At 48.9% G+C, this 27,978-nt stretch overlaps 1 protein-coding gene across 3 annotated transcripts; it reads right to left on the reverse strand.

Moving 5' to 3' along the window:
- Positions 1–3,252: 3,252 nt before the first annotated feature.
- On the reverse strand, positions 3,253–27,960 carry ZPBP (zona pellucida binding protein). Of its 3 annotated transcripts, none has more exons than XM_066353966.1 (8): positions 27,724–27,959; positions 25,891–25,971; positions 24,705–24,830; positions 22,563–22,712; positions 20,074–20,292; positions 15,776–15,852; positions 12,489–12,666; positions 3,253–3,439 (listed from the first exon to the last, which is right to left on the reverse strand). In XM_066353966.1, the coding sequence occupies exons 1-8, from the start codon at positions 27,848–27,850 to the stop codon at positions 3,345–3,347; spliced, it is 1,053 nt and encodes a 350-aa protein (XP_066210063.1). In that variant the 5' UTR covers positions 27,851–27,959; the 3' UTR covers positions 3,253–3,344. The 3 variants fall into 3 exon arrangements, with proteins under 3 accessions (XP_066210063.1, XP_066210065.1, XP_066210062.1); XM_066353968.1 differs by lacking the exon at positions 3,253–3,439 and adding an exon at positions 5,215–5,506 and having other exon boundaries at positions 12,536–12,666; positions 27,724–27,960; XM_066353965.1 differs by lacking the exon at positions 3,253–3,439 and adding an exon at positions 5,215–5,506 and having other exon boundaries at positions 27,724–27,960.
- Positions 27,961–27,978: the final 18 nt, after the last annotated feature.

Here is a 27,978-nt window from a genome sequence, read left to right on the forward strand (position 1 = left end):
CCCTTAGCCACGCGGCCTTCCGCCCCCTGGGAGTGAGTGCGCCTGGGGCTGTCCACTCTGGGGTGCTGACCACAATCTTCTTTAACTCGAGCTCAAGAATGTCTCCCCCGGGAACTCTGTCCTGAGAAGTCCCCATGAGGTGGTAGGAACAGTGTGGAGACAGGAGACAGGAGTGGGCACCACGGGGTTCTGAGCCACCTGCCCCTGGAGCTGACCCGGGCCTTCCGGACCTGCCTGAGCCTGTCCCTGGCACACCCGTGCCCCCCCCCCACTGGCTGGCGAGCCCTGCGGAGGACACCCAGGTTCACGGCTGGCCTCTTCCCAGGCCGAGTCTCTTTTAAACCCCTTTTTACATGAATGAGAATCAAAATGAAATATACCCACTTTCCAGTCCCTTATATAGTGGCAGGTGACCGTGTGTCCACATTCCATTCAATCGAATGGAAAAGTCTAACACCCCTAGGGGTGTCATCGGCATCTTCTGATTGGGAGGCAGCGTCAGTGCCCGGAAGCACGCCAGCCCCTGCGTCCACGACGACAAGGCCGAGGGACTGAGGGTGGCCCAAGGAGCGGATGACCCTGTGCGCCACAGCGCTCCCCGGTGACCGTGGCTGAGAGAGAAGAGAGAGAGGGGGGGGGGGAGGGAGGGAGAGAGGGAGAGGGAGAGAGAGGGAGAGGGAGAGAGAGGGAGAGGGAGAGAGAGGGAGAGGGAGAGGGAGAGGGAGAGAGAGGGAGAGAGAGAGAGAGAGAGGGAGAGAGAGGGGGAGGGAGAGAGGGAGAGGGAGAGAGAGGGAGAGGGAGAGAGAGAGAGGGAGAGAGAGGGGGAGGGAGAGAGGGAGAGGGAGAGAGAGAGAGGGAGAGAGGGAGAGGGAGAGAGAAGGAGAGGGAGAGAGGGAGAGGGAGAGAGAGGGAGAGGGAGAGAGAGGGAGAGGGAGAGAGAGGGAGAGAGAGGGAGAGGGAGAGGGAGAGAGAGGGGGAGAGAGAGAGGGAGAGGGAGAGAGAGAGGGAGAGAGAGAAAGGGAGAGGGAGAGAGAGGGGGAGAGAGAGAGGGAGAGGGAGAGAGAGAGGGAGAGAGAGAAAGGGAGAGGGAGAGAGAGGGAGAGAGGGAGAGAGGGAGAGAGAGAAAGAGAGAGGGAGGGAGAGGGAGACAGAGAGAGAGAGAGGGAGAGAGAGGGAGAGAGGGAGAGAGAGAAAGAGAGAGGGAGGGAGAGGGAGAGAGAGGGAGAGAGAGGGGGAGGAGAAGCCTCTCACCCGGCTGTCACCGGCCGCCCAGCCCAGCCATCGTGCTGACACTCGCCTCCCCGTCCACCGGTGTGAACACCAGGGAAGTCACACGGTTCTTGTCACTCGTTTTCCTCACGAGCGGAATGAGAACAATGATACATCACAGAGTGGGACATGCAACACGGAAACCGTGTGAAGGATTTCAATCAAAACCTTTGCGTGGTGGCAGGCAGTAAGGGACCGCCGATCATCGCCAACAGTGGCGGCATTGTTACCCGAGGGACGTCCCGCTCACCAGCCACCAACGTGTTTGGAAGGTCTCCCCATGCCAGTGGTCGGCAGACTGTGGCTCGCGAGCCACGTGTGGCTCTTCCACAAAATACCACGTGCAGGCGCTACCTCGATAAGGAATGTGCCTACCTAGATAGTTTAAGTTTAAAAAATTTGGCTCTCAAAAGAAATTTCAGTCTTTGTACTGTTGATATTTGTTGCTCTGTTGACTAATGAGTTCGCCGACCGTATTCCAACAGAGCATCGTGGTCTGAGAGGCGAGCACGAGGTGACGGTGGCCCTCGTGTGCCACGACACGGTGACGACTGGGAGCACGAGGTGACGGTGGCCCTCGTGTGCCACGACACGGTGACGACTGGGAGCACGAGGTGACGGTGGCCCTCGTGTGCCACGACACGGTGACGACTGGGAGCACGAGGTGACGGTGGCCCTCATGTGCCACGACGCGGGTGACGACTGCTTCTCTTCCTTAGAGCAGTTCTCGGGGAGAGAAACCTCTCGTTTCTCTCTCACTCCTCACTGTGAAAGTTCGCGTGTTCACTTAGGCACATACAGTGATGGCTCTGTTCTCACAATGCCACACAGGTAACCTAAAGGGCTTGACAATAAAACGCTTCAGATCGCCACATTGAACCCTACAGAAAACCCAGGGTGTCACTGGGACTGGACCGTATATGACAGTAGCCAAAACTTGGAATAATTAGACTAGCAGTCTTTTTTTTTTTAAATGTGACCTTGAACTATGAAAGGTCAAAATAAAAGAAATAAAATTAAATAAAAGGAATGAAATGAGCTGGAATGAAAACGGATGTGGAAGAACATGGCAGCCTGAGCTGGTCACCATGTCTTAGAGCAGGGGTCCCCAAACTACGGCCCGCGGGCCACATGCGGCCCCCTGAGGCCATTTATCTGGCCCCACAGCACTTCCGGAAGGGGCACCTCTTTCATTGGTGGTCAGTGAGAGGAGCATAGTTCCCATTGAAATACTGGTCAGTTTGTTGATTTAAATTTACTTGTTCATTTTAAATATTGTATTTGTTCCTGTTTTGTTTTTTTACTTTAAAATAAGATATGTGCAGTGTGCATAGGGATTTGTTCATAGTTTTTTTTTTTTATAGTCCAGCCTTCCAACAGTCTGAGGGACAGTGAACTGGCCCGCTGTATAAAAAGTTTGGGGACCTCTGTCTTAGAGAGAGCACAGCTCACTGTTTCTGGGAAACCCGGAAAAATCTCTTGGGCTAACCTGATCCCTTCCCTCCCCCTCCCCCTCCCCCTCCCCTTCCCCTTTCCCTTTCCCTTTCCTTCCCCTCCCTCCCTCCCTTCCTCCCTCCCTTCCTTCCTTCCTTCCTTCCTTCCTTCCTCCCTCCCTCCCTCCCTCCTCCCTCCTCCCTCCTCTTCCTTCCTTCCTTCCTCCCTCCCTCCCTACCCCTTCTCCCTCCCTCCCCCTTCTCCCTCCCTCCCTCCCCCCCTCCTTTCCTTCCTCCCTCTTTCCCTCCCTTCCTTCTTTCCTTCCTTCATTCCTTCCTCCCCCCTCCCTCCCTTCTTTCTTTTACTGTTGTTGTTGTTGCAACTATTTTTGCAAAGCAGTGGCCCAGGGACTATTTGGGGTCACACAGACAGGTCTGGCACCGTTGAACACAGATTACTGGATGTTCCCAATGTCATAAAACATTGGGACGTAAAGTGTTTCAATTAAAATGATGACACAATTTTTTTTTGGTAAAATATAATACATTTAATTTTGGCATCATAGTGGTTTATTGTGTGCTGACATTTCAGAAACAAGACTTTTGTGTGGACTAAACCCCCCGGGACCTCCGGACAGGGGCCTAAAAGCAGGCTCTGGCCCCAAACATCATGCTGCTGTTGCACTGCAGGCAGCGGCTGCCGTCGCTGGGGTTGTAGGAGCCGGGGCTGCAGATCACTGGGGAGAGAGAACAAGCAGGAGCGGCCGTTTCTCAGGTTAGACACGCCTTCCCCCCAACTTAATTCTTACGAATTCATCCAAGAAGAAGGAAAACAAGTCCACACAAAAACTTATACAGAAATACTCATATATGAGCTGTATTCACAACAGTCAAAACTAGAACCGACCCAGATTCCTAATCTAATGCCAAAACCAGATAAAAAAAAAAACCCACAGAGAAAGAAGATTATGCACCAATATCCCCAATGAACACAGACGCCGACACCCTCAGCACAATTAGCAAGCTGGATCCAGCAATACATGAAAATGATCACATACCACGAGCAGGTGGAATTTCTGGGGAGGCAAGGTTGCTACAACAGCCACAAATCAATGAATGTGCTGCGTCTCAGAAACAAAAGGAAGGCTGAGACTCACGAGCATACGGATGAACGCAGAGAAAGCATTTCATAAAATCCGGCACCTGTTCATGATAAGAACTCTCAGCAAAGTGGGAATAGAGGGAAGATATCTCAACATGATAAAGGCCATCGATGACAAACCCACTGCCAACATCATACTCAGTGGGCAAATCTACAAGTGGGGAAATCTTACGATTGGGGAAAAGACAGAGATGCCCGCGTTAGCCACTCTTACTCCACAGAGTACTGAGGTCCTGACCACAGCACTCGGAGGAGGAGAACAAAAGGGATCCAGACTGGAAAGGAAGAAGCAAATCTGTCATTGATTTGCAGATGGCACGATACTGTAGAGAGAGAGAGAGAACCCTACAGATTCCACTAAAAAAAAAAAAAAAAGTACTAGGACTGCTAAGTGAATTCAGTAAAGGAGCAGGACGCAAAATGCATGTGTCCAGAAATAAGTTTAATTTTTATACACCAGCAATGAGCTATTAGGAAGGGAAACTAAGAAAACAATCCCGTTTACAACTGCATCAGTATATAAATAAATACAATTCCTAGGAATACATTTCATCAAGGATGTATCAGACCCGTACTGGGAGAATTACAAGACACTGAAGAAAGAGACCAAAGAAGATACAAATAAGTGAGAGCCCCCACCATGTGCACGGACAGGAAGAATCGACGTCATCGAAATGACTACTACTCAAAGCAATCTGTACGTTCAACGCCATTCCAGCCCAGATACCAATGATGTGTTTCACAGAGTTAGAACAAATAGTCCAAAAGTATATATGGAACAAAAAAAAAAAAAAACCCAACAACAAAAAAAAAACCCAAATAGCAACAATGACCTTGAGAAACAAGAACAATGTTGAAGAAATCTCACACACGACCTGATATCAGACGATATACCACAGGGCCATAGTAATCAAAACAGCTCGGTGCTGGCATAAAAACAGACACAAAGGCCAATGAAACACAACAGAGAGCCCAGAGATCGGCCATGCCTTTGTAGTTAATTACTGTCTGACAAAGGAGGCAAGAACAAACAGTGGGGTAAAGATGGTCTACTCTAGTCAATAAATGGTGTTAGGAAAAATGAACAGATACCCGCAAAAAATAAATAAAACTAGACCATCTTCTTACACCGTACACAAGAATCACCTCAAAATGGAGGAGAGGCTTAAATGTTAGACTTGAAACCATAAAAACCCTAGAAGAAAACATAGGCAGTAAAATCTCAAACATTTCTCACAGCATTTGTTTTTCTGATGGATGTCCTTGGGCAAGGGAAACAAAAGAAAGAATAAACAAATAAGACTATGAAGAATTAAAAAGGTTTTGTCCAGCAAAGGAAACCAACAAAATGAAAAGACAACACAGTGAATGGGAGAACACATTTGCCAATACATCTTATAAGGGTTTAATATCCAAAATTTATAAGAAACTTATAAAACTCAACACTGAAAAGAAAACAATCCAATTAAGACATGGGCAAAGGGGCCCTGGTCGGGTAGCTCAGTTGGTTAGGGCATCATCCTGATATGCCAAGGTTGTGGGTTTGATCCCTGGTAGGGGCACATATAAGAATCAACCAGTGAATGTATAGATAAGTGGAACAATAAACTGATGTTTCTCTGTCTCTCCCCACTTCTTCTCTCTTCAAAAAAAAAAAAAAAATCAGTAAATTAAAAAGTATATAAAAATGGGCAAAGGACCTGAATAGACACTTTTCTAAAAAGCACATACAGATGGCCAATAGACGTATGAAAAGATGTTCAACGTCACTAATCATCAGAGAGAGGAAAATGAAAACCACAATGAGATAGCACCTCACACCTGTCAGAATGACTATCACCAATAAAACAAGTGACAAGTGCTGGCGAGGGTGTGGAGAAAGGGGACCCTTGTCCTCTGCCGGTGGGAATGCAGACTGGAGCAGCCACTGGGGGCAGCAGTGGGCAGTCTCCTCAGAACATTAGAAATGGAGCTGCCTTCTGACCCAGCCATCCCACCTCTCGGACTATATCCACAGAAACCCCAAACACTAATTAGAAAGAGTGGACGCACCCCTATGTTCATTGCAGTGTTATGTACAATAGCCAAGGTTTGGAAGCAGCCCAGGTGCCCATCAGTGGACGGATGGATTAAAAAACTGGTGCGTTTACACAGTGGAATATTAGTTGGCCATAAAAAAGACAGTGTGGATGGACCTGCCGAGTCTGATGCTAAATGAAATAACCAGTCAGAGAAAGACAAGCAGCGTAGGACTTCACTTATATGTGGAATCTAATGAACAAAATAAAGTAACACACAAAATGGAAACAGACTCATAAAGAGGGAGATCGAACTGACAGCTGTCAGAGGGGAGGGGGCTTGGGGGGCTGGGTGAGAAAGTGAAGGACTTAAACGAAGGAAGAAACTCACAGACACAGACAACAGGGTGGCCATTCCAAGAGGAAAGGGGGTGGGGGAGTGATGAGGGTCAGAGGGGACACAGGTGACGGAAGGAGAAGAGGGTCAGAGGGGACACAGGTGACGGAAGGTGAAGAGGGTCAGAGGGGACACAGGTGACGGAAGGTGAAGAGGGTCAGAGGGGACACAGGTGACGGAAGGAGAAGAGGGTCAGAGGGGACACAGGTGACGGAAGGTGAAGAGGGTCAGAGGGGACACAGGTGACAGAAGGAGAAGAGGGTCAGAGGGGACACAGGTGACGGAAGGAGAAGAGGGTCAGAGGGGACACAGGTGACGGAAGGTGAAGAGGGTCAGAGGGGACATGATGACGGAAGGTGAAGAGGGTCAGAGGGGACATGGTGACGGAAGGTGAAGAGGGTCAGAGGGGACACAGGTGACAGAAGGAGAAGAGGGTCAGAGGGGACATGATGACGGAAGGTGAAGAGGATCAGAGGGGACACAGGTGACAGAAGGTGAAGAGGGTCAGAGGGGACACAGGTGACAGAAGGAGAAGAGGGTCAGAGGGGACACAGATGACGGAAGGTGAAGAGGGTCAGAGGGGACACAGGTGACAGAAGGAGAAGAGGGTCAGAGGGGACATGATGACGGAAGGAGAAGAGGGTCAGAGGGGACATGATGACGGAAGGAGAAGAGGGTCAGAGGGGACACAGGTGACGGAAGGAGAAGAGGGTCAGAGGGGACATGATGACGGAAGGTGAAGAGGGTCAGAGGGGACACAGGTGACAGAAGGAGAAGAGGGTCAGAGGGGACACAGGTGACAGAAGGAGAAGAGGGTCAGAGGGGACACAGGTGACAGAAGGAGAAGAGGGTCAGAGGGGACACAGGTGACAGAAGGAGAAGAGGGTCAGAGGGGACACAGGTGACAGAAGGAGAAGAGGGTCAGAGGGGACACAGGTGACAGAAGGAGAAGAGGGTCAGAGGGGACATGATGACGGAAGGTGAAGAGGGTCAGAGGGGACATGATGACGGAAGGTGAAGAGGGTCAGAGGGGACATGATGACGGAAGGTGAAGAGGGTCAGAGGGGACACAGGTGACAGAATGAGAAGAGGGTCAGAGGGGACACAGGTGACAGAAGGAGAAGAGGGTCAGAGGGGACACAGGTGACAGAAGGAGAAGAGGGTCAGAGGGGACACAGGTGACAGAAGGAGAAGAGGGTCAGAGGGGACACAGGTGACAGAAGGAGAAGAGGGTCAGAGGGGACACAGGTGACGGAAGGTGAAGAGGGTCAGAGGGGACATGATGACAGAAGGAGAAGAGGGTCAGAGGGGACATGATGACGGAAGGAGAAGAGGGTCAGAGGGGACATGATGACGGAAGGAGAAGAGGGTCAGAGGGGACATGATGACGGAAGGAGAAGAGGGTCAGAGGGGACATGATGACGGAAGGAGAAGAGGGTCAGAGGGGACATGATGACGGAAGGAGAAGAGGGTCAGAGGGGACACAGGTGACGGAAGGTGAAGAGGGTCAGAGGGGACACAGATGACGGAAGGAGAAGAGGGTCAGAGGGGACACAGGTGACAGAAGGAGAAGAGGGTCAGAGGGGACACAGGTGACAGAAGGAGAAGAGGGTCAGAGGGGACACAGGTGACAGAAGGAGAAGAGGGTCAGAGGGGACACAGGTGACAGAAGGAGAAGAGGGTCAGAGGGGACACAGGTGACAGAAGGAGAAGAGGGTCAGAGGGGACATGATGACGGAAGGTGAAGAGGGTCAGAGGGGACATGATGACGGAAGGTGAAGAGGGTCAGAGGGGACATGATGACGGAAGGTGAAGAGGGTCAGAGGGGACACAGGTGACAGAAGGAGAAGAGGGTCAGAGGGGACACAGGTGACAGAAGGAGAAGAGGGTCAGAGGGGACACAGGTGACAGAAGGAGAAGAGGGTCAGAGGGGACACAGGTGACAGAAGGAGAAGAGGGTCAGAGGGGACACAGGTGACAGAAGGAGAAGAGGGTCAGAGGGGACACAGGTGACGGAAGGTGAAGAGGGTCAGAGGGGACATGATGACGGAAGGAGAAGAGGGTCAGAGGGGACATGATGACGGAAGGAGAAGAGGGTCAGAGGGGACATGATGACGGAAGGAGAAGAGGGTCAGAGGGGACATGATGACGGAAGGTGAAGAGGGTCAGAGGGGACATGATGACGGAAGGAGAAGAGGGTCAGAGGGGACATGATGACGGAAGGAGAAGAGGGTCAGAGGGGACATGATGACGGAAGGAGAAGAGGGTCAGAGGGGACATGATGACGGAAGGAGAAGAGGGTCAGAGGGGACATGATGACGGAAGGAGAAGAGGGTCAGAGGGGACATGATGACGGAAGGAGAAGAGGGTCAGAGGGGACATGATGACGGAAGGTGAAGAGGGTCAGAGGGGACATGATGACGGAAGGAGAAGAGGGTCAGAGGGGACATGATGACGGAAGGAGAAGAGGGTCAGAGGGGACATGATGACGGAAGGAGAAGAGGGTCAGAGGGGACATGATGACGGAAGGTGAAGAGGGTCAGAGGGGACACAGGTGACGGAAGGTGAAGAGGGTCAGAGGGGACACAGGTGACAGAAGGTGAAGAGGGTCAGAGGGGACACAGGTGACAGAAGGAGAAGAGGGTCAGAGGGGACACAGGTGACAGAAGGAGAAGAGGGTCAGAGGGGACATGATGACGGAAGGAGAAGAGGGTCAGAGGGGACACAGGTGACGGAAGGTGAAGAGGGTCAGAGGGGACACAGGTGACGGAAGGAGAAGAGGGTCAGAGGGGACACAGGTGACAGAAGGAGAAGAGGGTCAGAGGGGACATGATGACGGAAGGAGAAGAGGGTCAGAGGGGACACAGGTGACGGAAGGAGAAGAGGGTCAGAGGGGACATGATGACGGAAGGAGAAGAGGGTCAGAGGGGACATGATGACGGAAGGAGAAGAGGGTCAGAGGGGACATGATGACGGAAGGTGAAGAGGGTCAGAGGGGACATGGTGACGGAAGGTGAAGAGGGTCAGAGGGGACATGGTGACGGAAGGAGAAGAGGGTCAGAGGGGACACAGGTGACGGAAGGTGAAGAGGGTCAGAGGGGACACAGGTGACGGAAGGTGAAGAGGGTCAGAGGGGACACAGGTGACAGAAGGAGAAGAGGGTCAGAGGGGACACAGGTGACGGAAGGAGAAGAGGGTCAGAGGGGACATGATGACGGAAGGAGAAGAGGGTCAGAGGGGACACAGGTGACGGAAGGTGAAGAGGGTCAGAGGGGACACAGGTGACGGAAGGAGAAGAGGGTCAGAGGGGACACAGGTGACGGAAGGAGAAGAGGGTCAGAGGGGACACAGGTGACGGAAGGTGAAGAGGGTCAGAGGGGACACAGGTGACGGAAGGTGAAGAGGGTCAGAGGGGACACAGGTGACGGAAGGAGAAGAGGGTCAGAGGGGACATGATGACGGAAGGAGAAGAGGGTCAGAGGGGACACAGGTGACGGAAGGTGAAGAGGGTCAGAGGGGACATGATGACGGAAGGTGAAGAGGGTCAGAGGGGACACAGGTGACGGAAGGAGAAGAGGGTCAGAGGGGACATGATGACGGAAGGAGAAGAGGGTCAGAGGGGACATGATGACGGAAGGAGAAGAGGGTCAGAGGGGACATGATGACGGAAGGTGAAGAGGGTCAGAGGGGACATGGTGACGGAAGGAGAAGAGGGTCAGAGGGGACACAGGTGACGGAAGGTGAAGAGGGTCAGAGGGGACACAGGTGACAGAAGGTGAAGAGGGTCAGAGGGGACACAGGTGACGGAAGGAGAAGAGGGTCAGAGGGGACACAGGTGACGGAAGGAGAAGAGGGTCAGAGGGGACATGATGACGGAAGGAGAAGAGGGTCAGAGGGGACACAGGTGACGGAAGGTGAAGAGGGTCAGAGGGGACACAGGTGACGGAAGGAGAAGAGGGTCAGAGGGGACACAGGTGACGGAAGGAGAAGAGGGTCAGAGGGGACACAGGTGACGGAAGGTGAAGAGGGTCAGAGGGGACACAGGTGACGGAAGGTGAAGAGGGTCAGAGGGGACACAGGTGACGGAAGGAGAAGAGGGTCAGAGGGGACATGATGACGGAAGGAGAAGAGGGTCAGAGGGGACACAGGTGACGGAAGGTGAAGAGGGTCAGAGGGGACATGATGACGGAAGGAGAAGAGGGTCAGAGGGGACACAGGTGACGGAAGGAGAAGAGGGTCAGAGGGGACATGATGACGGAAGGTGAAGAGGGTCAGAGGGGACACAGGTGACGGAAGGTGAAGAGGGTCAGAGGGGACATGATGACGGAAGGTGAAGAGGGTCAGAGGGGACACAGGTGACGGAAGGAGAAGAGGGTCAGAGGGGACATGATGACGGAAGGAGAAGAGGGTCAGAGGGGACATGATGACGGAAGGTGAAGAGGGTCAGAGGGGACATGGTGACGGAAGGTGAAGAGGGTCAGAGGGGACACAGGTGACAGAAGGAGAAGAGGGTCAGAGGGGACATGATGACGGAAGGTGAAGAGGATCAGAGGGGACACAGGTGACAGAAGGTGAAGAGGGTCAGAGGGGACACAGGTGACAGAAGGAGAAGAGGGTCAGAGGGGACACAGGTGACAGAAGGAGAAGAGGGTCAGAGGGGACACAGGTGACAGAAGGAGAAGAGGGTCAGAGGGGACACAGGTGACGGAAGGTGAAGAGGGTCAGAGGGGACATGATGACGGAAGGAGAAGAGGGTCAGAGGGGACACAGGTGACGGAAGGTGAAGAGGGTCAGAGGGGACATGATGACGGAAGGAGAAGAGGGTCAGAGGGGACACAGGTGACGGAAGGAGAAGAGGGTCAGAGGGGACATGATGACGGAAGGAGAAGAGGGTCAGAGGGGACATGATGACGGAAGGAGAAGAGGGTCAGAGGGGACACAGGTGACGGAAGGTGAAGAGGGTCAGAGGGGACATGATGACAGAAGGAGAAGAGGGTCAGAGGGGACATGATGACGGAAGGAGAAGAGGGTCAGAGGGGACATGATGACGGAAGGAGAAGAGGGTCAGAGGGGACATGATGACGGAAGGTGAAGAGGGTCAGAGGGGACATGATGACGGAAGGAGAAGAGGGTCAGAGGGGACATGATGACGGAAGGAGAAGAGGGTCAGAGGGGACATGATGACGGAAGGAGAAGAGGGTCAGAGGGGACATGATGACGGAAGGAGAAGAGGGTCAGAGGGGACATGATGACGGAAGGAGAAGAGGGTCAGAGGGGACATGATGACGGAAGGTGAAGAGGGTCAGAGGGGACATGATGACGGAAGGAGAAGAGGGTCAGAGGGGACATGATGACGGAAGGTGAAGAGGGTCAGAGGGGACATGATGACGGAAGGTGAAGAGGGTCAGAGGGGACACAGGTGACGGAAGGTGAAGAGGGTCAGAGGGGGACATGGTGACGGAAGGTGAAGAGGGTCAGAGGGGACACAGGTGACGGAAGGTGAAGAGGGTCAGAGGGGACACAGGTGACGGAAGGTGAAGAGGGTCAGAGGGGGACATGGTGACGGAAGGTGAAGAGGGTCAGAGGGGACACAGGTGACGGAAGGTGAAGAGGGTCAGAGGGGACACAGGTGACGGAAGGTGAAGAGGGTCAGAGGGGGACATGGTGACGGAAGGTGAAGAGGGTCAGAGGGGACATGGTGACAGAAGGAGAAGAGGGTCAGAGGGGACACAGGTGACAGAAGGAGCCTCGACTTCGGTGGTGGCACACAGTGAATACAGTGTCCAGGTGACATATCACAGAATACACCTGAAACCTGGCTCATTGTATTGACCAATGTGACCCCAATAAATTCAATCAGAAAAGGTAAACGACAGCTAATCCAGGCTGTTCACATGTTAACCCATCAATAATTGATGATAAAAGAAATACAATTTGATTCTTTCTAGGAAAGAAACTCTGACTGGTAACTACCGTGTTTCCTCCCGGACCTCTGTCGTGAGGCTCCTAGCCCCTCTCTACTGTAACAGGAACACCCAGCCTGACGGCAAGCCAGCCATCCGGCTGTTAGTTTGAATCTTCAGATTCACATAGTTTTTTCAAACACACCACTTCAAGTACATGAAGCAGTGGCAGCTGTTCACTTAGGCATGAGGAAAAGGGGCGCGTTTTCATAAATACAAGCCAGGAAGTCGCAGTGCGTTACATACCACAGCACTCGGGACATTTTGGATGTTTCAGGGTATTGATTCCGTACCCTGGAAAGCAGCGGTTCATCCAGACCATTTGCAGGGTATCTTCTATATAGTATATCTCAGGCAAGGGCCCGGGACGCTTGCCCAGAGCTTCCACTTGTTCAGTAAAAAATCTCTCTATTAGGGTTTTAGCCTAAAACAGAAATACAACATGAGAGAAAAAAAATATTATTTTCACAAATAAACGTGATTTTAGAATAAAGTTGCTTAGGTATTTACTAGACGTGGGGGAAACCAAACTCTTGGGGGCCTTATGTATCTTGCATTCACAGGAAATGAATAACACATGTAAAAATCAAAAGATATCAACTAACAAACCTCCAACATTTCCAAAGGCACTTCCAAATAGAACATAAAGAAACCGTTTGGACATAAACTTAAACTTTTTAGTCCCTTGGGATTTTGAATGATATTCGGATGGGTCTATGAGCAAAATCTAGACAAGCTTTATGAAATGAAACGTATGCTAAGAAACGCACTCTAACAATGAAACACTTAAAGAAACGCACTTTAGGAATTTTAAAGAAGGAATCATATCCTGAGGCATCTGCTCCCCTCCTTCCACAAACAAAAACTGGTTTCCAAACAAAAGAAAACGCAGCCCATGATGAGGCTTCCAGCTCTGAGTTCCAGAAACTACATTTACAAAGATGATTCAGGTATCTCTGTGATCTACAATTAATTACCATTTTCTTTTGTAATCATTACTCTGGATTGACTCACAAAGTTAACAAGAGGCTTATACTTTTCAGTGACTGAAAAGTTTTACCTGTTGAAGCATAAGGTGTGGTCATGGGTTCAAACTCTCCACAAACCGGTCATTTCTGCTCAATTCTAACATGTGACCACGACCTGTCCACTCTAGTCAGGAGCACGGAGGGCTGGACTCCCTGCTGCTCTGTGACCACTGAGGGTTATCTGTGACCACTGAGGGTTATCTGTGACCACTGAGGGTTATCTGTGACCACTGAGGGTTATCTGTGACCACTAAGGGTTATCTGTGACCACTGAGGGTTATCTGTGACCACTGAGGGTTATCTGTGACCACTGAGGGTATACCCTCAACTTACTCGTCTCTTCAGATAGCTTACAAATTGTATCCCTTCCAGAAAAGTTCCTATAAATAATTATAAAATGTTTTCCAATACTCTGCATTCAACATGTATATACAACTCTAATTCTATTACACCATTGTTACCTGTGCTTTTAATAAATTTAAATGGTTTTCCTGTGCTTTTGATAAATTCTGATGAATTTGTTGTTATTTACTATGTTAATCATAAATTTTATTTAAGAAAGTGCTTAAGAATTAATTAGACACAAACCTGGTATCTAATGAACTACATTTAATTGCCAAACTATAATTAAAATTTTCAGGAAACACAATCACTTAGCTTCCTAACATCTCATCCAAAATAAAAATATATATATATATCAAGGAAACTAGACCTGAGAAAAACCTGATAGGAATAAAAACAGTCCTATAAATCAGATTCTTATTTCTCATTTTTACTCTAACAAGAATAATAAGGACAGATGTTTTATGTGATAATAATGGAAAGGAGGGAAGAAACTGTTTGAACCATTAATTAAATGGTTTTGAGCATGCTGATGGTTGACATGGGGACAATTATTTGAGCCAAACAAAGCATACAACTTTAGAAAAGTTTACAATCATGATGACCGAATATACCAAATGTTTAAAAATAATTTTATAAGTTGTTCCTAGTCACTGAAGACTAATTAGAGATGGGGAGATTCCACCATAAACACACGGAGCATGAACAGCATGTTAAGTATCATGTAAAAGAAAGAACTGAACCCACAGGTGGCTGGGACTGAGAGTGCAGCTCTCACCCCAGGCACAGGGGGCGGCTGGGACTCAGAGTGCAGCTCTCACCCCAGGCACGGGGGGCGGCTGGGACCGAGACTGCAGCTCTCACCCCAGGCACGGGGGGCGGCTGGGACCGAGAGTGCAGCTCTCACCCCAGGCACGGGGGGCGGCTGGGACCGAGACTGCAGCTCTCACCCCAGGCACAGGGGGCGGCTGGGACTGAGACTGCAGCTCTCACCCCAGGCACAGGGGGCGGCTGGGACCGAGACTGCAGCTCTCACCCCAGGCACGGGGGGCGGCTGGGACCGAGACTGCAGCTCTCACCCCAGGCACGGGGGGCGGCTGGGACCGAGACTGCAGCTCTCACCCCAGGCACGGGGGGCGGCTGGGACCCAGAGTGCAGCTCTCACCCCAGGCACAGGGGGCGGCTGGGACCGAGACTGCAGCTCTCACCCCAGGCACAGGGGGCGGCTGGGACCTAGACTGCAGCTCTCACCCCAGGCACGGGGGGCGGCTGGGACTCAGAGTGCAGCTCTCACCCCAGGCACGGGGGGCGGCTGGGACTCAGAGTGCAGCTCTCACCCCAGGCACAGGGGGCGGCTGGGACCGAGACTGCAGCTCTCACCCCAGGCACGGGGGGCGGCTGGGACTCAGAGTGCAGCTCTCACCCCAGGCACGGGGGGGCGGCTGGGACTGAGACTGCAGCTCTCACCCCAGGCACGGGGGGCGGCTGGGACTGAGAGTGCAGCTCTCACCCCAGGCACGGGGGGGCGGCTGGGACTGAGACTGCAGCTCTCACCCCAGGCACGGGGGGCGGCTGGGACTCAGAGTGCAGCTCTCACCCCAGGCACGGGGGGCGGCTGGGACTCAGAGTGCAGCTCTCACCCCAGGCACGGGGGGCGGCTGGGACTCAGAGTGCAGCTCTCACCCCAGGCACGGGGGGCGGCTGGGACTGAGAGTGCAGCTCTCACCCCAGGCACAGGGGGCGAGCGAGCCACCGAGCAGTATGAAGACAAGTCAATAAACATTAGCGAGCAAACTTATTACTTAGATGGTAACACAGAAGTCTACTTGATCAATAATTGTAAATTAATTTGGAATAGCAAAGAAAGCCAAATCAATGGGAAATCATCTTAATACCAACAGTTATAAAATGTTAAATTTCAAATTATTTTCATACAAATAGTTCATACGAATCTTGGTCCAATTCTTATCACGTATTGTTTTACAAAGTTTTTTTATTATTATTATTATTATTATTATTATTATTATTATTATAATCATTGGCTTCCCTCCATGTGTGTGGGAGGGATTGATTTGTTTACAAATAGCTGAGACATTGACTCTGTATCTCCCACACTGGCTGTGTTCATTTCTTTTCTCTTTTTTCCAGCTTCACATAACATACCTTAGAGAGCCTTGAAGACTTATCACAACTGTGGTCTGCACATGGCTTGGATTTGTTTTCAGATTCTAAACATGAAACTGAGAAAATACATGACATTTTAGCTCGGATCTAAGGTACCATATTGCGATATTTAAATGGGCTTTTGAAACAGAAAATAGATCATTTGCCTTCTCTTTCTCTTCCACTAAAAATGTAAGCAACTTTCCTAATTGTGAAAGCACTCTTTTTAGCTAAACACCTAAGCCAAATATTTGGTTTATGTACATCAGAAAAACCTCACAATGGCAGCATACTTAAAAATTAAGCAACCTTCTTGATTGTTCATGTTTGGCTGTTGAACTTAATAAAAGTTCGACAGCAGAATCATTTTATTAATAGCTTTCCTAACATATAGTATATAATGATATGTATATATCAATACGTATGTACTTGTTCAATATTCCACTTCACTCTACCCAGACTATCTAGTGCGTGTATTTGACTAACTCTAAGTCCCAACAGAGTGACAAGCCACAGCCACCATGCTGGACAGGGGATGGGGTGGACTGTGGTGGTGGCCACGGCAACTGAACCACACACATCTCCACTGGTGCAGGCATGCGAGGACCCACGGCAACTGAACCACACACATCTCCACTGGTGCAGGCATGCCAGGACCCACGGCAACTGAACCACACACATCTCCACTGGTGCAGGCATGCCAGGACCCACGGCAACTGAACCACACACATCTCCACTGGTGCAGGCATGCCAGGACCCACGGCAACTGAACCACACACATCTCCACTGGTGCAGGCATGCGAGGACCCACTCACCCAACACATAACTACCGGGAGTCGACTCTGTACCAGGGGTTATTCTAGGAGTCTCAGACACAGAAGTGGTCAAAGCTGACAAACCCCATGCCTTTCTGAAAAGCATATTCTAACACAGAAAAAAAAAAAAAAGATAGCAACAAGCAGTCATCAGTCCATAAACATATTGTATACAAAGGTGGTAAGCACTAGGGTTAAGAAAGAAAAGAGGAAGGAGGAAAGGAAGTGTGGGAATTTTGAAATGGCCACAGGATTACAATTTTAAATTGGGTGATAGTGATGTTCAAGTAAAAACATACACACACAAAAGAAAAAAAAAAAAACTGAAGGGGCTGAGTGGCCCATGAGAGGAGCTCCTGTAACTCGCCCGAGTCAGAAACAGGCGTGGAGTGCTGGAGGGGTGTCAGGAAGACGAGGGTGGCCGGAGCACAGAGGGCCAAGGGGAGGGGCCACTCACGATGACTCGAGTTACTAAGCGAGGCCACTGCAGAAATCGAACCCAGCACGCATGCCGGTAAGAGACAGGTGCTCTGCTGGCCCAGTTCTCCCCCCACACTCGGCAGACCCCACGCAGTGCCAGGTGCTCTCTCTCCGGCTCAGCCCGGGAGGAGCCCCCCGGGTCTGCCAGCACGATCCACTCCTGAGTTTCTGCCTTCCGTGCTGCCACCCGCTTTCCTGAGGCCAGATGGCTGACCTCATCCTGGAGGAAGCTACCTACTTTTTTTTTTTTTAAGGCAAGCTTTTTACAGGATTGAAAAAATGAGAAAAATAGGGATGGTGTTAGTCGAAACGATAGAGTAGGAAACGACAAGCTATGTCCTACCTCAGAAAGGCTGGAAAAAAATGACCAAGAAAAAACAAAATGGTCCGAATCAATTGGTCGTAACTCTGGAAAATGGTGAACATTTAAAACAACCAAAGTGAATGCTGAACTGACAAGAGTTGACTTAAACACAGCATTTAAGCAAATCTCTATCAATTCACCGGATAACATCAAGTTGAAGAAAGACATCAGAGATCACACACAACAAAGGATACAAGTCTCAGAAAAGCAGTTTAGAAAGTCACAAAACAGTTACACCCACACAAGCAACAAGAACCGAGGCAAAGACGGTGGATGAATATGATTTCAGGAGTATTCTATTTAGAACTTTAAAAATGCACACCTGTCAAAAAAAATTTACAAGTCATGAAAAGAAAAATGAGAAGAACATGGAACATTAATTAAAAAAAAAAAAAAGAACAGAAACTGTCACTGAGGAAGCACAGACATCAGACTTACTAGGACATAAACTCTAAACCAAGTTTCTTAAATATGTTTAAAAAAGCTGAAGAAGGCCCTGGCCGGTTGGCTCAGCGGTAGAGCGTCGGCCTGGCGTGCGGGGGACCCGGGTTTGATTCCCGGCCAGGGCACATAGGAAAAGCGCCCATTTGCTTCTCCACCCCCACCCCCTCCTTCCTCTCTGTCTCTCTCTTCCCCTCCTGCAGCCAAGGCTCCATTGGAGCAAAGATGGCCCGGGCGCTGGGGATGGCTCCTTGGCCTCTGCCCCAGGCACTGGAGTGGCTCTGGTCGTGGCAGAGAGACGCCCCGGAGGGGCAGAGCATCGCCCCCTGGTGGGCAGAGTGTCGCCCCTGGTGGGCGTGCCGGGTGGATCCCGGTCGGGCGCATGCGGGAGTCTGTCTGACTGTCTCTCCCCATTTCCAGCTTCAGAAAAATACAAAAAAAAAAAAAAAAAAAAAACTGAAGAAAACAATAGACAAAAAGCAGTCAGGAAAAATGATGCCTCAACAGACAGATGATCTCGATGAAGAGAAAGAGCTCTAAGAAAAGAAACCGAGTAGGAATTCTCTGTGTGGTCATTGCAACCACTAGAGTGAGGAGTTCACTGGAGGTCGATCTTGTGGAAGAATCACTGAACTTGAAGACCAGTCTACTGAAATGATCCAGTCAAAGGAGCAGAGAGAAAACGAGTAGGAAATGAAGAAGGCCTGGGAGACCTGTGAAACATCAAGTATAACAACACGTGCCTGACGGCAGTCACAGGAGAGAGAAAAGATAAGAGACTAAAAAAAAAAATACTCAAAAAATGATATCCAAAAATTTCCCAATATGATAAAATGCATGAATCACCATTTTCAAGAAGATCGATGGAATTCAAGCAGGATAAATGCAAAGGAGTCAATACTAAAAACTGTCAGAAATCAAACACAAAGAGATAATATTGAAAACAGAAAAAGAAAAAAAGTCACCTGCCCCATACTAAGAGTCCATAAGAAGATTAAAAGCAAATTTCTCATCAAAAACAGTGGAGGTCAGAAGGTAGTGAGAAGACACACTTAAAGAATTGAAAGAAAAACTATAAACCTCCCAAGTATTAGGGGGAAAACAATTTTTAAAAAACTATAAGCCAGAAATAGTATATATGGCAAACTATTCTTCAAAAATAAAAAAGAAAGCATTTCAAACACTATGGAACACTGGGACAGAATAAAGTAAAAGGACTTCTCCAAAGAGGACAGAGAAAAGGTGGATGGACACGTAAAAAGATGCTCAACGTCACTAATCACCAGAGGAGTGTGAATTACCCCCTCACATCTGTCAGAATGGCTCTGATCAATAAGTCAACAAACAACAGGTGCTGACGAGGGTGCGGAGAACAGGGAACCCTCCTGCACTGCCGGTGGGAATGCAGACTGGTGCAGCCACTGGGGAAAGCAGTATGGAGTCTCCTCAGAAAACTAGAAATAGAACTGCCTTCTGACCCAGCCATCCCACTTCTGGGAATGTGTCAAAAGAAACCAAAAACACTAATTAGAAAGACTACACGCACCCCTATGTTCACTGCAGCATTATTTGCAATGGCAAAGATTCGGAAGCAGCCCACGTGGCCATCAGTAAAGGAGTGGATAAAACAGCTGTGGCACATTTACACAATGGAATACTACTCAGCCATAAGAAAGAAGGAAATCTAAACTTTTGTGGAAGAGCATTGTGCTCAGTGAGATAAGCCCATGAAAGAAAGACAGACACCATATGATTTCACTCATACGTGGAATCTAATGGACAAAATGAACTAATAAACAAAATAGGAACTGACTCGTAGATGTAGATACAGAGGACAGACTGACAGCTGTGAGGGGGAGGGGCTGGGTAAAGGGATTATGCAAAGAAAGGAAAACCTCATGGACACAGACAACAGTGTGGTGATGACCAGAAAGAGAGGTGGGGGGGGGGGAGGCAGGAGAGGGTGGCGGGGCATAAATGGTGATGGAGGAAGGTTGGACTTGGGGTGGGGAACACACAGCAGGTGCACTGAGGGCATGTAATGGAGCTGTATGCTTGAAGCCTGTAGAATTTTATTGACCCAAGTCACCCCCAATACATTCAATTAAAAATGGCAATAAATAAACATAAAAATGAAATTTAAAAAATCAGCTCTGTGTTTCTCAATCTGTCTCCTTTAAAGAATTGCCTAGACTTACCTGCAAATGTAAAAAACAATTCATTTTGAAAACCAGCTTTCTGCATTTTAACACGATGGCATTCCGACTTCAGAATTGAAACTTCGCATGAAAGTTTTAAAACTAGTTTGCCTAAAATCTGTAGAAGTTTAGTCTCAAAAGACACACTGTAGCTACTGTAGCACGGAGCTGCGTGGTAGCGAGCTGTGAACTGGTAATAAAAGCGGGGCTCACTGTAGGCTGTGCAATTGGACCGGGAAAAAACACAGAAACAGTTACGTAAGCCATTCAGATATATTGCAACAATTCAAGAGACACCATTAATGGAATAAATGTATCACATATATATATATTTTTTTTTTTTAAATTAAACAAACTATCTAAAAGTTGCCAAGTGACAAATGTTATTACAGGCACTTTACAAATAATCACGTATTTCAGTCTTCTAACTTCATCGGAGATTGGCATTATTTTTATATCCATCATGGGAAATTTGAAGAAGAGATAGATGGTCACATGCCCACTTTCCTATGCTATCAAAACTAAGATTCTAACCGAGGAACCTGGCCACAGCCTGAATAACCACAGCATTATGCTGCTTCAAACTCAGGAATAAAACTTCTGTAAATTACATATTCATCTGTGAAGAATCCGTCATAATTCCTAACAGCAAGCAAAGACAAAGTAAGTATGTATCTAACAAATCTATAAGGTATTTTATGTTAAGTGAGAGGAGGGGAAATAAGAGAAAGAGACTCTCCCATGCTCCTTGACCGGATTCACCCCGCAACCCCCCCCCCCCCCCCCCCCCCGCCTGGAGCCGCTGTTCCAATCAAACAAGCCACCGGCTGTGGGAGCGGAAGAGAGAGAGAAGGGGGAGAGGGAGGGGAGGAGAAGCAGATGGTCGCTTCTCCTGCTCCTGGACCAAACCCGGGACATCCATACGCCATGCCTACGCTCAATCCACAGAGCCAAATGGCCAGGGGGCACATTTATAAAACTTATCGAGGACCATATATCTATAAAAGCTCATAGGTCCAGGGGAACAGAGACTGGTGGTTGCCAGAGGCAGACGGTAGGGAGTAAGATAAAGGGGATCAGAGTTAAAAAAATTAAAAATTAAAAAATGTATTCTATATCTGCTCCCTTTGGGATGGAAAATATCCCATTAAGATGCTGATACACACAAGATACAGAATAAAAGAAATATTTTTAAATAACAACAAAAAATAGTATCTAGAAACATATTTTTAAAGAAATTCTGAAAACTCAACAGGAATATATTAAAAAATCCAGTTAGAAAATGGGCAAAAGCTATCCACAGACATTTCACTAAAGAGGACGTACAGGTGGCAAATATGCTTTAAAAATCTGTTCAGCACCTTAGACATTCGGTGTGCGCCTACAAAAACCTTAATGAAACATCACTTCACACCGACCGCAACTGCTAATATGAAAGATACTGGTAATAATGCCAAACGCTGGTGAGGGCGCGGGGAGACCGCACGACCCCTCCCTCTGCGGCCAGCAGGAATGCCAAATGGCACAGCCGTGCTGGAAAGCAGGTTGGAGGTTTCTCGTGACGCTCGACAGGCAACCGCCCCATGACCCACCGACGGCACCTCGGGCCTCCGTCCCCCGGGAACGGAGACGTCTGCGCCTGACACCACGCTCCGTGCTCACGGCAGCCTGCGGAGGCTGCCCGGGGGCTCCGCGAGGTGGGGGGGGTGAGTCACGGGACAGACACACAGACAGGCGGACGGTGGTCCATCCACACGACAGAAAACAGCTCAGCTAGCAAGGGGAGCGAGAGACACACGCCTGCACAGCTTCGGTGACCTTACAGGGGTCCGGGCCAACGAGAAGGCCAGCCCTGCAGGACCGCATACCGTGTCCCTGCATTTCTGTGGCTCCCTGACCCCTCCTCCTCTGCATTTCTCTAGCTCCCTGACCCCTCCTCGTCTGCATTTCTGTAGCTCCCTGACTCCTCCTCCTCTGCATTTCTGTAGCTCCCTGACCCCTCCTCGTCTGCATTTCTCTAGCTCCCTGACTCCTCCTCCTCTGCATTTCTCTAGCTCCCTGACCCCTCCTCCTCTGCATTTCTGTAGCTCCCTGACTCCTCCTCCTCTGCACTTCTGTAGCTCCCTGACTCCTCCTCCTCTGCACTTCTGTAGCTCCCTGACCCCTCCTCGTCTGCATTTCTGTGGCTCCCTGACCCCTCCTCCTCTGCATTTCTCTAGCTCCCTGACCCCTCCTCCCCCTCCTCGTCTGCATTTCTCTAGCTCCCTGACCCCTCCTCCTCGTCTGCGTGCACGCAGACACCCCCCCCCCCCAGGAAGAAGACCTGCCTCCCCCCAAACTCCTTTCAAAGTCTTTGGCAAACTACAGCCAGGCAGTGACTTCTCTTTAATGAAGAGGGTAAAAAATAACGAGCTCCCTCGTTATTTGTTAGAGGGTTAATTATTTGAAAACACCGAGAAACGACAGAAGGCCACAGAGGCGCTTCTTACCGTACACAATGTATTTCAGCTGGAGATTTGTAACAGCGTCCTCCACGGTTGGTTTGTACTCGAGGAAACACGTGTATATGCCAGTCATGCCCTCCTCGAAGTTCTTGAATATCAGGCTTCCCGTGGACGTTATGTGTGTGGAACCGTTTTCTAATAAAGAGATGAGACGCAGTCATTGGTTTCTTAAATGACCTCAGGTTGAGATCAAATGACAAAACAGTTTCTAAACCGAGTAAAACCATCAAAACCTATCTACAGACTCGTTGAAAAAAGTCGAGGGCACAACCAGTCATCACAGCCAGCGGTTGTTGACCTTAGCGTCCACCGAGTGGGTGGCAAGAGACTGACAACTACTCAGAGAGCAGTTTCTAGTCCGCCCGCCTTGAAGTGGACACTGTCACATGGTCACTCACACATACATATGTACCGCTGTGTCCCACATGTGAAACGGAGAAACCTCTGTGCTTACAGCAAAGGGCTGCTGCAGAATTCAATGCTGCGTGGGTGTGAACTGCTTGGAACCGTATCCGGCACATAAACATTCACTAAATCCTAAATAAAAATACTAAAACATATTCTTGAAAAATACACACATTCCTATATATTCACACATACACATGAATTTGTGTGTGTGCCTTTATATATATTGTAAGTGCACAGAGAAAAACTAGAAAACGCTACTGTAGAAGGTCAGGATTGTGTTTACTTGATAGACAGGTTGGAAAAAAGAAGAATGGAATTTTTTAAATACTTATTAAGAGGTTCAACAGTCTTGGTCATGCATATCTTGAGGTGTGTAACAAGTTCCTATATGTTCATTTTATTGTGTTTTAAAGCTTGCATACATCTTATATACACGCGTATATATTAGATGCTTCATAGTATGGTACAGCTGGAATCATTCAGCTACATAAAATATTAAGACATACTACAAAACCAACATTTCCCATGAATGTTTGTTCATCAAGTCTTTGTATGAATACATTTCTTCATCCACGATGACAAAACACACCTGGGTTTTCATCCGCAAGCACTATCTCAATGTACCACAAAGGGTTAAGAAGGAAAGAAAACATATAAACAGAGCAATAAAGAAAAACTTCCCCAGAAGGTATGCAAAAATGATGCAATGCTCCGTTGAACAGGCCTTGAATATGAAAATTAATTCATCTGAATTTTTAGCAAGGCTGAAAACAACAGAGCAAAGCTAATCTATTCTTTTTTGAAATACACAGCAAAACAAATAAGCTTTTAACAAATGAACAATTAGAATAAAAATAAGATGTGCATTTCCAAATAACAAAGTAAGAAGTTGAATGGAGAAAATCTGGACTGCACTGGTCGTGGGAAGAGCCAGTGCTGTATGGAGGGGCCTCTGTGAGAGTCAGGTCTCGTTTTCTCAAAGTCTGAAAGATGCAGGGGAGCATTCAGATGGATCCCGGGTCTACCCCCCACCCCCATGAACACCCAAATGCCAAAGAAGTCTTTGATAAGCACAGCATCAATACTACATGAATACACAGCCACTGTCTAGCCATGCAGTGTATTTGAAAGCATGGTTTTGATATGAAAATATTCAATGTGCAATTTAGTCTTTTTTTCTTTTTCAAATTTGATGATCACATTTAAGTTAAATGCAAACATCCAGTGTCAGGATTTTGGTCAGGATAAAATATAAAATAAAAAAATATGACATTGTAGCTACTAGTAAGTTCCACACTGTCGCAGTGCTGGGCTGCATGAAACAAGCTATAATAAGATCACATTTACACTCAGAGTGCTCGAATGTGTTCTCAACAACAGCTAGAATCATATTGGCTCCTTCAGATATGCGTTTCTAACAACATTCTGATGGAGGAAACCAGAAAAACTGTATGAAGTTTAAAAAAAAAAAGAAAAGGAAAAGAAAAGAAACACTTTTTGGAATATAGATGCTTATGCTTAGAGAACTCTCCAAACAGTTCAATCATCTCCTATGTCTGTATCTCAAATTAAGATCTGAGAAAAGTGGTCCCACCCTCTACATTGTTATATTATAGCTCTAAACGGAAATCACAGGAAAAAGAAGTGAGGAAATAGATACATGTTCTCAGTGCAGCTCAGATACATCATTTCACTGGGACAACGGAGCCGGAAGCCCACCTGAAATAATCTTCCCTCTCGGCCCGTGCCACTGGAACGAGGGGTCGATCAGCTCGGAATTGCGCAGTCGCTGGGTCACACATAGTAAGTGTGGACTTCTCCGGTGGAGCATGACATACACTTTCACTGAAATACAGCAGGAAGACGTTCCAATAGTAGTCTATGTGCTCTCATTTTTGCAGTTTGGATTACATGCTTTCCTAAGTTTTGTTTGGATTACTACCATTACTTAGTAAGACCTAAATTTCATTACATTCCAGGTAACTAACATTAAAAATATACACATATTTTATTTGTGAGTGTGTGTGTGTATTGCAATCTGAGTATAATGCATTGGTCTCTTGTTACGAGTCCACATATGCTAATTTATTTTATTCTCAGAATATTCTTTTAATCACAAAGCATTAAGTTTGTCTCACACATATCACTGCACCTCTTCTCATAGGCTCTGCCCCATCCACAGTAAGCTGCTCTGACCTCCCTAGAGCAGCACGCCTAACTGCGGCTTTCTGCTTTGGCTCGTGTAACTAAATGCCTCCTCATTTTTGGAAGCCCAGCACAAGGAACTTCTTAAATATTAACAATTTGTATTCATTTCTATACACAACATAGGCAAAGTGAACATATAGGACAGAACGCATGACCAATTTGCCATCTGGTCGAAGACATATACAGCAGAGACAACCAATCGTGGATTTATAACTGGGATATAAACAATATAAAGTATAACCCTTGAAAACAGCAAGAACATGATGTGTAGAGGCAATTTACATTTCCGCTTAGCTAATCTGAGGAACGCAGGTAATAGCTCATGCTGGTGAGGATCTGGGTAAGCACCACTGATGGGAATGTAAACTGATGCAATGTTTTGAAGAGGAATTTTAGTGAGATTGAGATTGCTTAGGCCCTGGGTGATGAACTTCCACTCCTGGATATGAGACACCCAGAAAACTTTTGAACAGGTACAAAAGTAAATATCCAATATGGTATTCATCACAGAGACACCACAGGAATGGAATGCATTAAAAATTAAAAACACAACAAGGATGTAAATAAAGGTCTACTGAATCAATAGATACATGAGTGAGTGAAAATAAAAGACCACCTGTACAGCAAAGAATAAGTAATATGGGAATTGAAACAATGCTAATTACTTCCTTAAAAATGACTGAAACTCTATTAATACCTGGGTGATGTGGTGATCCCACTATTTTCAGAGAATCTTGGGTCAAGCGGAAACCTCTTGGTGATCGAATCAAATATCCAACTATCAGAAATAACAACAACAAAAAGAACTGAGTAACAATCTGCTCGATGAGAAATTCCAAGATACTCAAGTAGTATACAGTAGCATACTATATTCAATCTAGGCTGAAGGGGTTCCAACCCTGACCCCCTTATATGATCCAGTGAAATTGATCTAGCCACTGCTCCCCCTATTATATACATCTTGCCTCCAGCTTTCTCTACATCCACGTAGAACGCTCTCTTCATCTGTAAAAGTCCAAACCTGGCATTCTTCACGACCCAGATCACATGTCTCCTCCTCCTTCAAACCTTCAGTCTGTCCGTATCATTTCTAACCGTACACAGGGCATCGCCAGTTCCAACACCCACTCTACAATGTATTTTGGTTCCTTGTGCTAGTAGAGTCAGTGTTCATGCCACCTTATCAAGTATCAGTACCAAGCACTGTATCTTGCACATACTAAAAATTAAATAATGGCTGTTAAATAGAACAGAGTCTGACATTCTCCAGTCACCCTTGAACGAGCAAACTAGAGGGGCATTTAAGTGTACGCACAACAGTGGCGGGAAGGGCGGCCCAGAAATGCCACAAGGCTTGTCATTAGACCTGAGTTTCCCTGTCCACTGCCACTGTTTTGTCTGAGAAAAGTCCCTTGAGGACTTTCAGTTTTCTCATCTGCACCGGGAGACTCGGCTCCGTCCAGGTTGACAGGGCTGCCGCAGGCACCGAATGGAGCACTGCATACACTGTAACAGGCTACCTTCACATCCGTCTTCCCTGCCCCTGGTGCACAGGGTAAGAGTGCGCCTGCTAATTGCAGTTCCTGTGCCCTCCGGGGGGCTCTTCCTGTTGGATTAAAACACACACACACAGCCCGTCAGCATGCACCTGCCCCTAAGAGTGGCTCTTCCCTGGTCACACTTAGGGGCAGGACCCCCAGTCCTGACATCTAGACTTGTCACCTGCATGTCCTTCCTTCCTCCTCCCAGTCCCTGGTCTCCCTCCACCGCCCTCCTGTGTTTCTATTCTGGGGACGCCTTCTCTTTGCATTCCCCTTATTCGAACCACCTTTTGAGCATTGGGGACACATCACTTGCATGCCTTTCATGATTCCATTCTTTGGGGAGATTTTTATTTTATTGAAGCCTAAAAAAAAAAAACACTTCTTTTTTTGAACACCACATAACCCAGCCAAAACCTTTCTAGTTCCACGACCACGGGGCAAGGGAACTCTCCCTTCCGAGTTCACCACTGGGACGCCCCTGGGAACGGGCTTTGGGGGGGACAGCGTGTGGGTTCGGGGGTGGGGGGCTGCCCAGGAAGAAACACGTGGCGGCCGCGAAACGTCCATACTCCACGCCACGCCCCCCGCGCAGGGACAGCGGCCACCAGGAGGTGGCGCTGCAGGACCGCGAACAGCCCCACGCAGGGCCGCCGGCTCGCAACGGAACAAAGCTGAGCTCGACTCCGCAGGCGCAGGCCGCGCAAGCCGCGCAGGCGCATCACGCGCGGCCCCCGCGTAAGGATCCGGGCGTTTAGGGGCAGCCAACTGAACCGGAAGTCATGGCTGCGGGAGCCGTGACGGTAGTTCCGGTGTGCACGTTATTCCCTTCCCCGTCCTGTGCTACCCGGGTCATGCGGGTTCCTCCCCAGGGCTCCGGCCAGGTGTCCGGGAGGGCGGTGCTTCTGGACAGCGGCGGAGCACGTGACGCGAAAGCCCCGCTCCGGAGCCACGCCCAGGCCGAGCCGCGGGCGGCGCGGACGCCTCACCTGCCGGGGGCGTCCGCACTACGAAGGCGGAGAGCAGGAGAAGGGCCGTGGCCCTGGAGAGCGGGAAGCCCGCGGCTCGGACCCGCCGCCTGCCCCGCCACGCCCGGACCGGGGCCGAGGCCTCCATCCACACGCCGCCGCCTCCGCCGCCCGCCACCTGCCAACTGCTCTCCGCCGGCGAACAAGGTCGTTAGCCGGCGCGCGACCACTCGCTCACCGGAAGTTGGCGGGCGGCGGACCGGCATGGCTGCCGGA

The sequence above is a fragment of the Saccopteryx leptura genome, chromosome 12 (assembly GCF_036850995.1).
Source record: "Saccopteryx leptura isolate mSacLep1 chromosome 12, mSacLep1_pri_phased_curated, whole genome shotgun sequence".
In the NCBI taxonomy this organism is placed as follows: domain Eukaryota; kingdom Metazoa; phylum Chordata; class Mammalia; order Chiroptera; family Emballonuridae; genus Saccopteryx; species Saccopteryx leptura.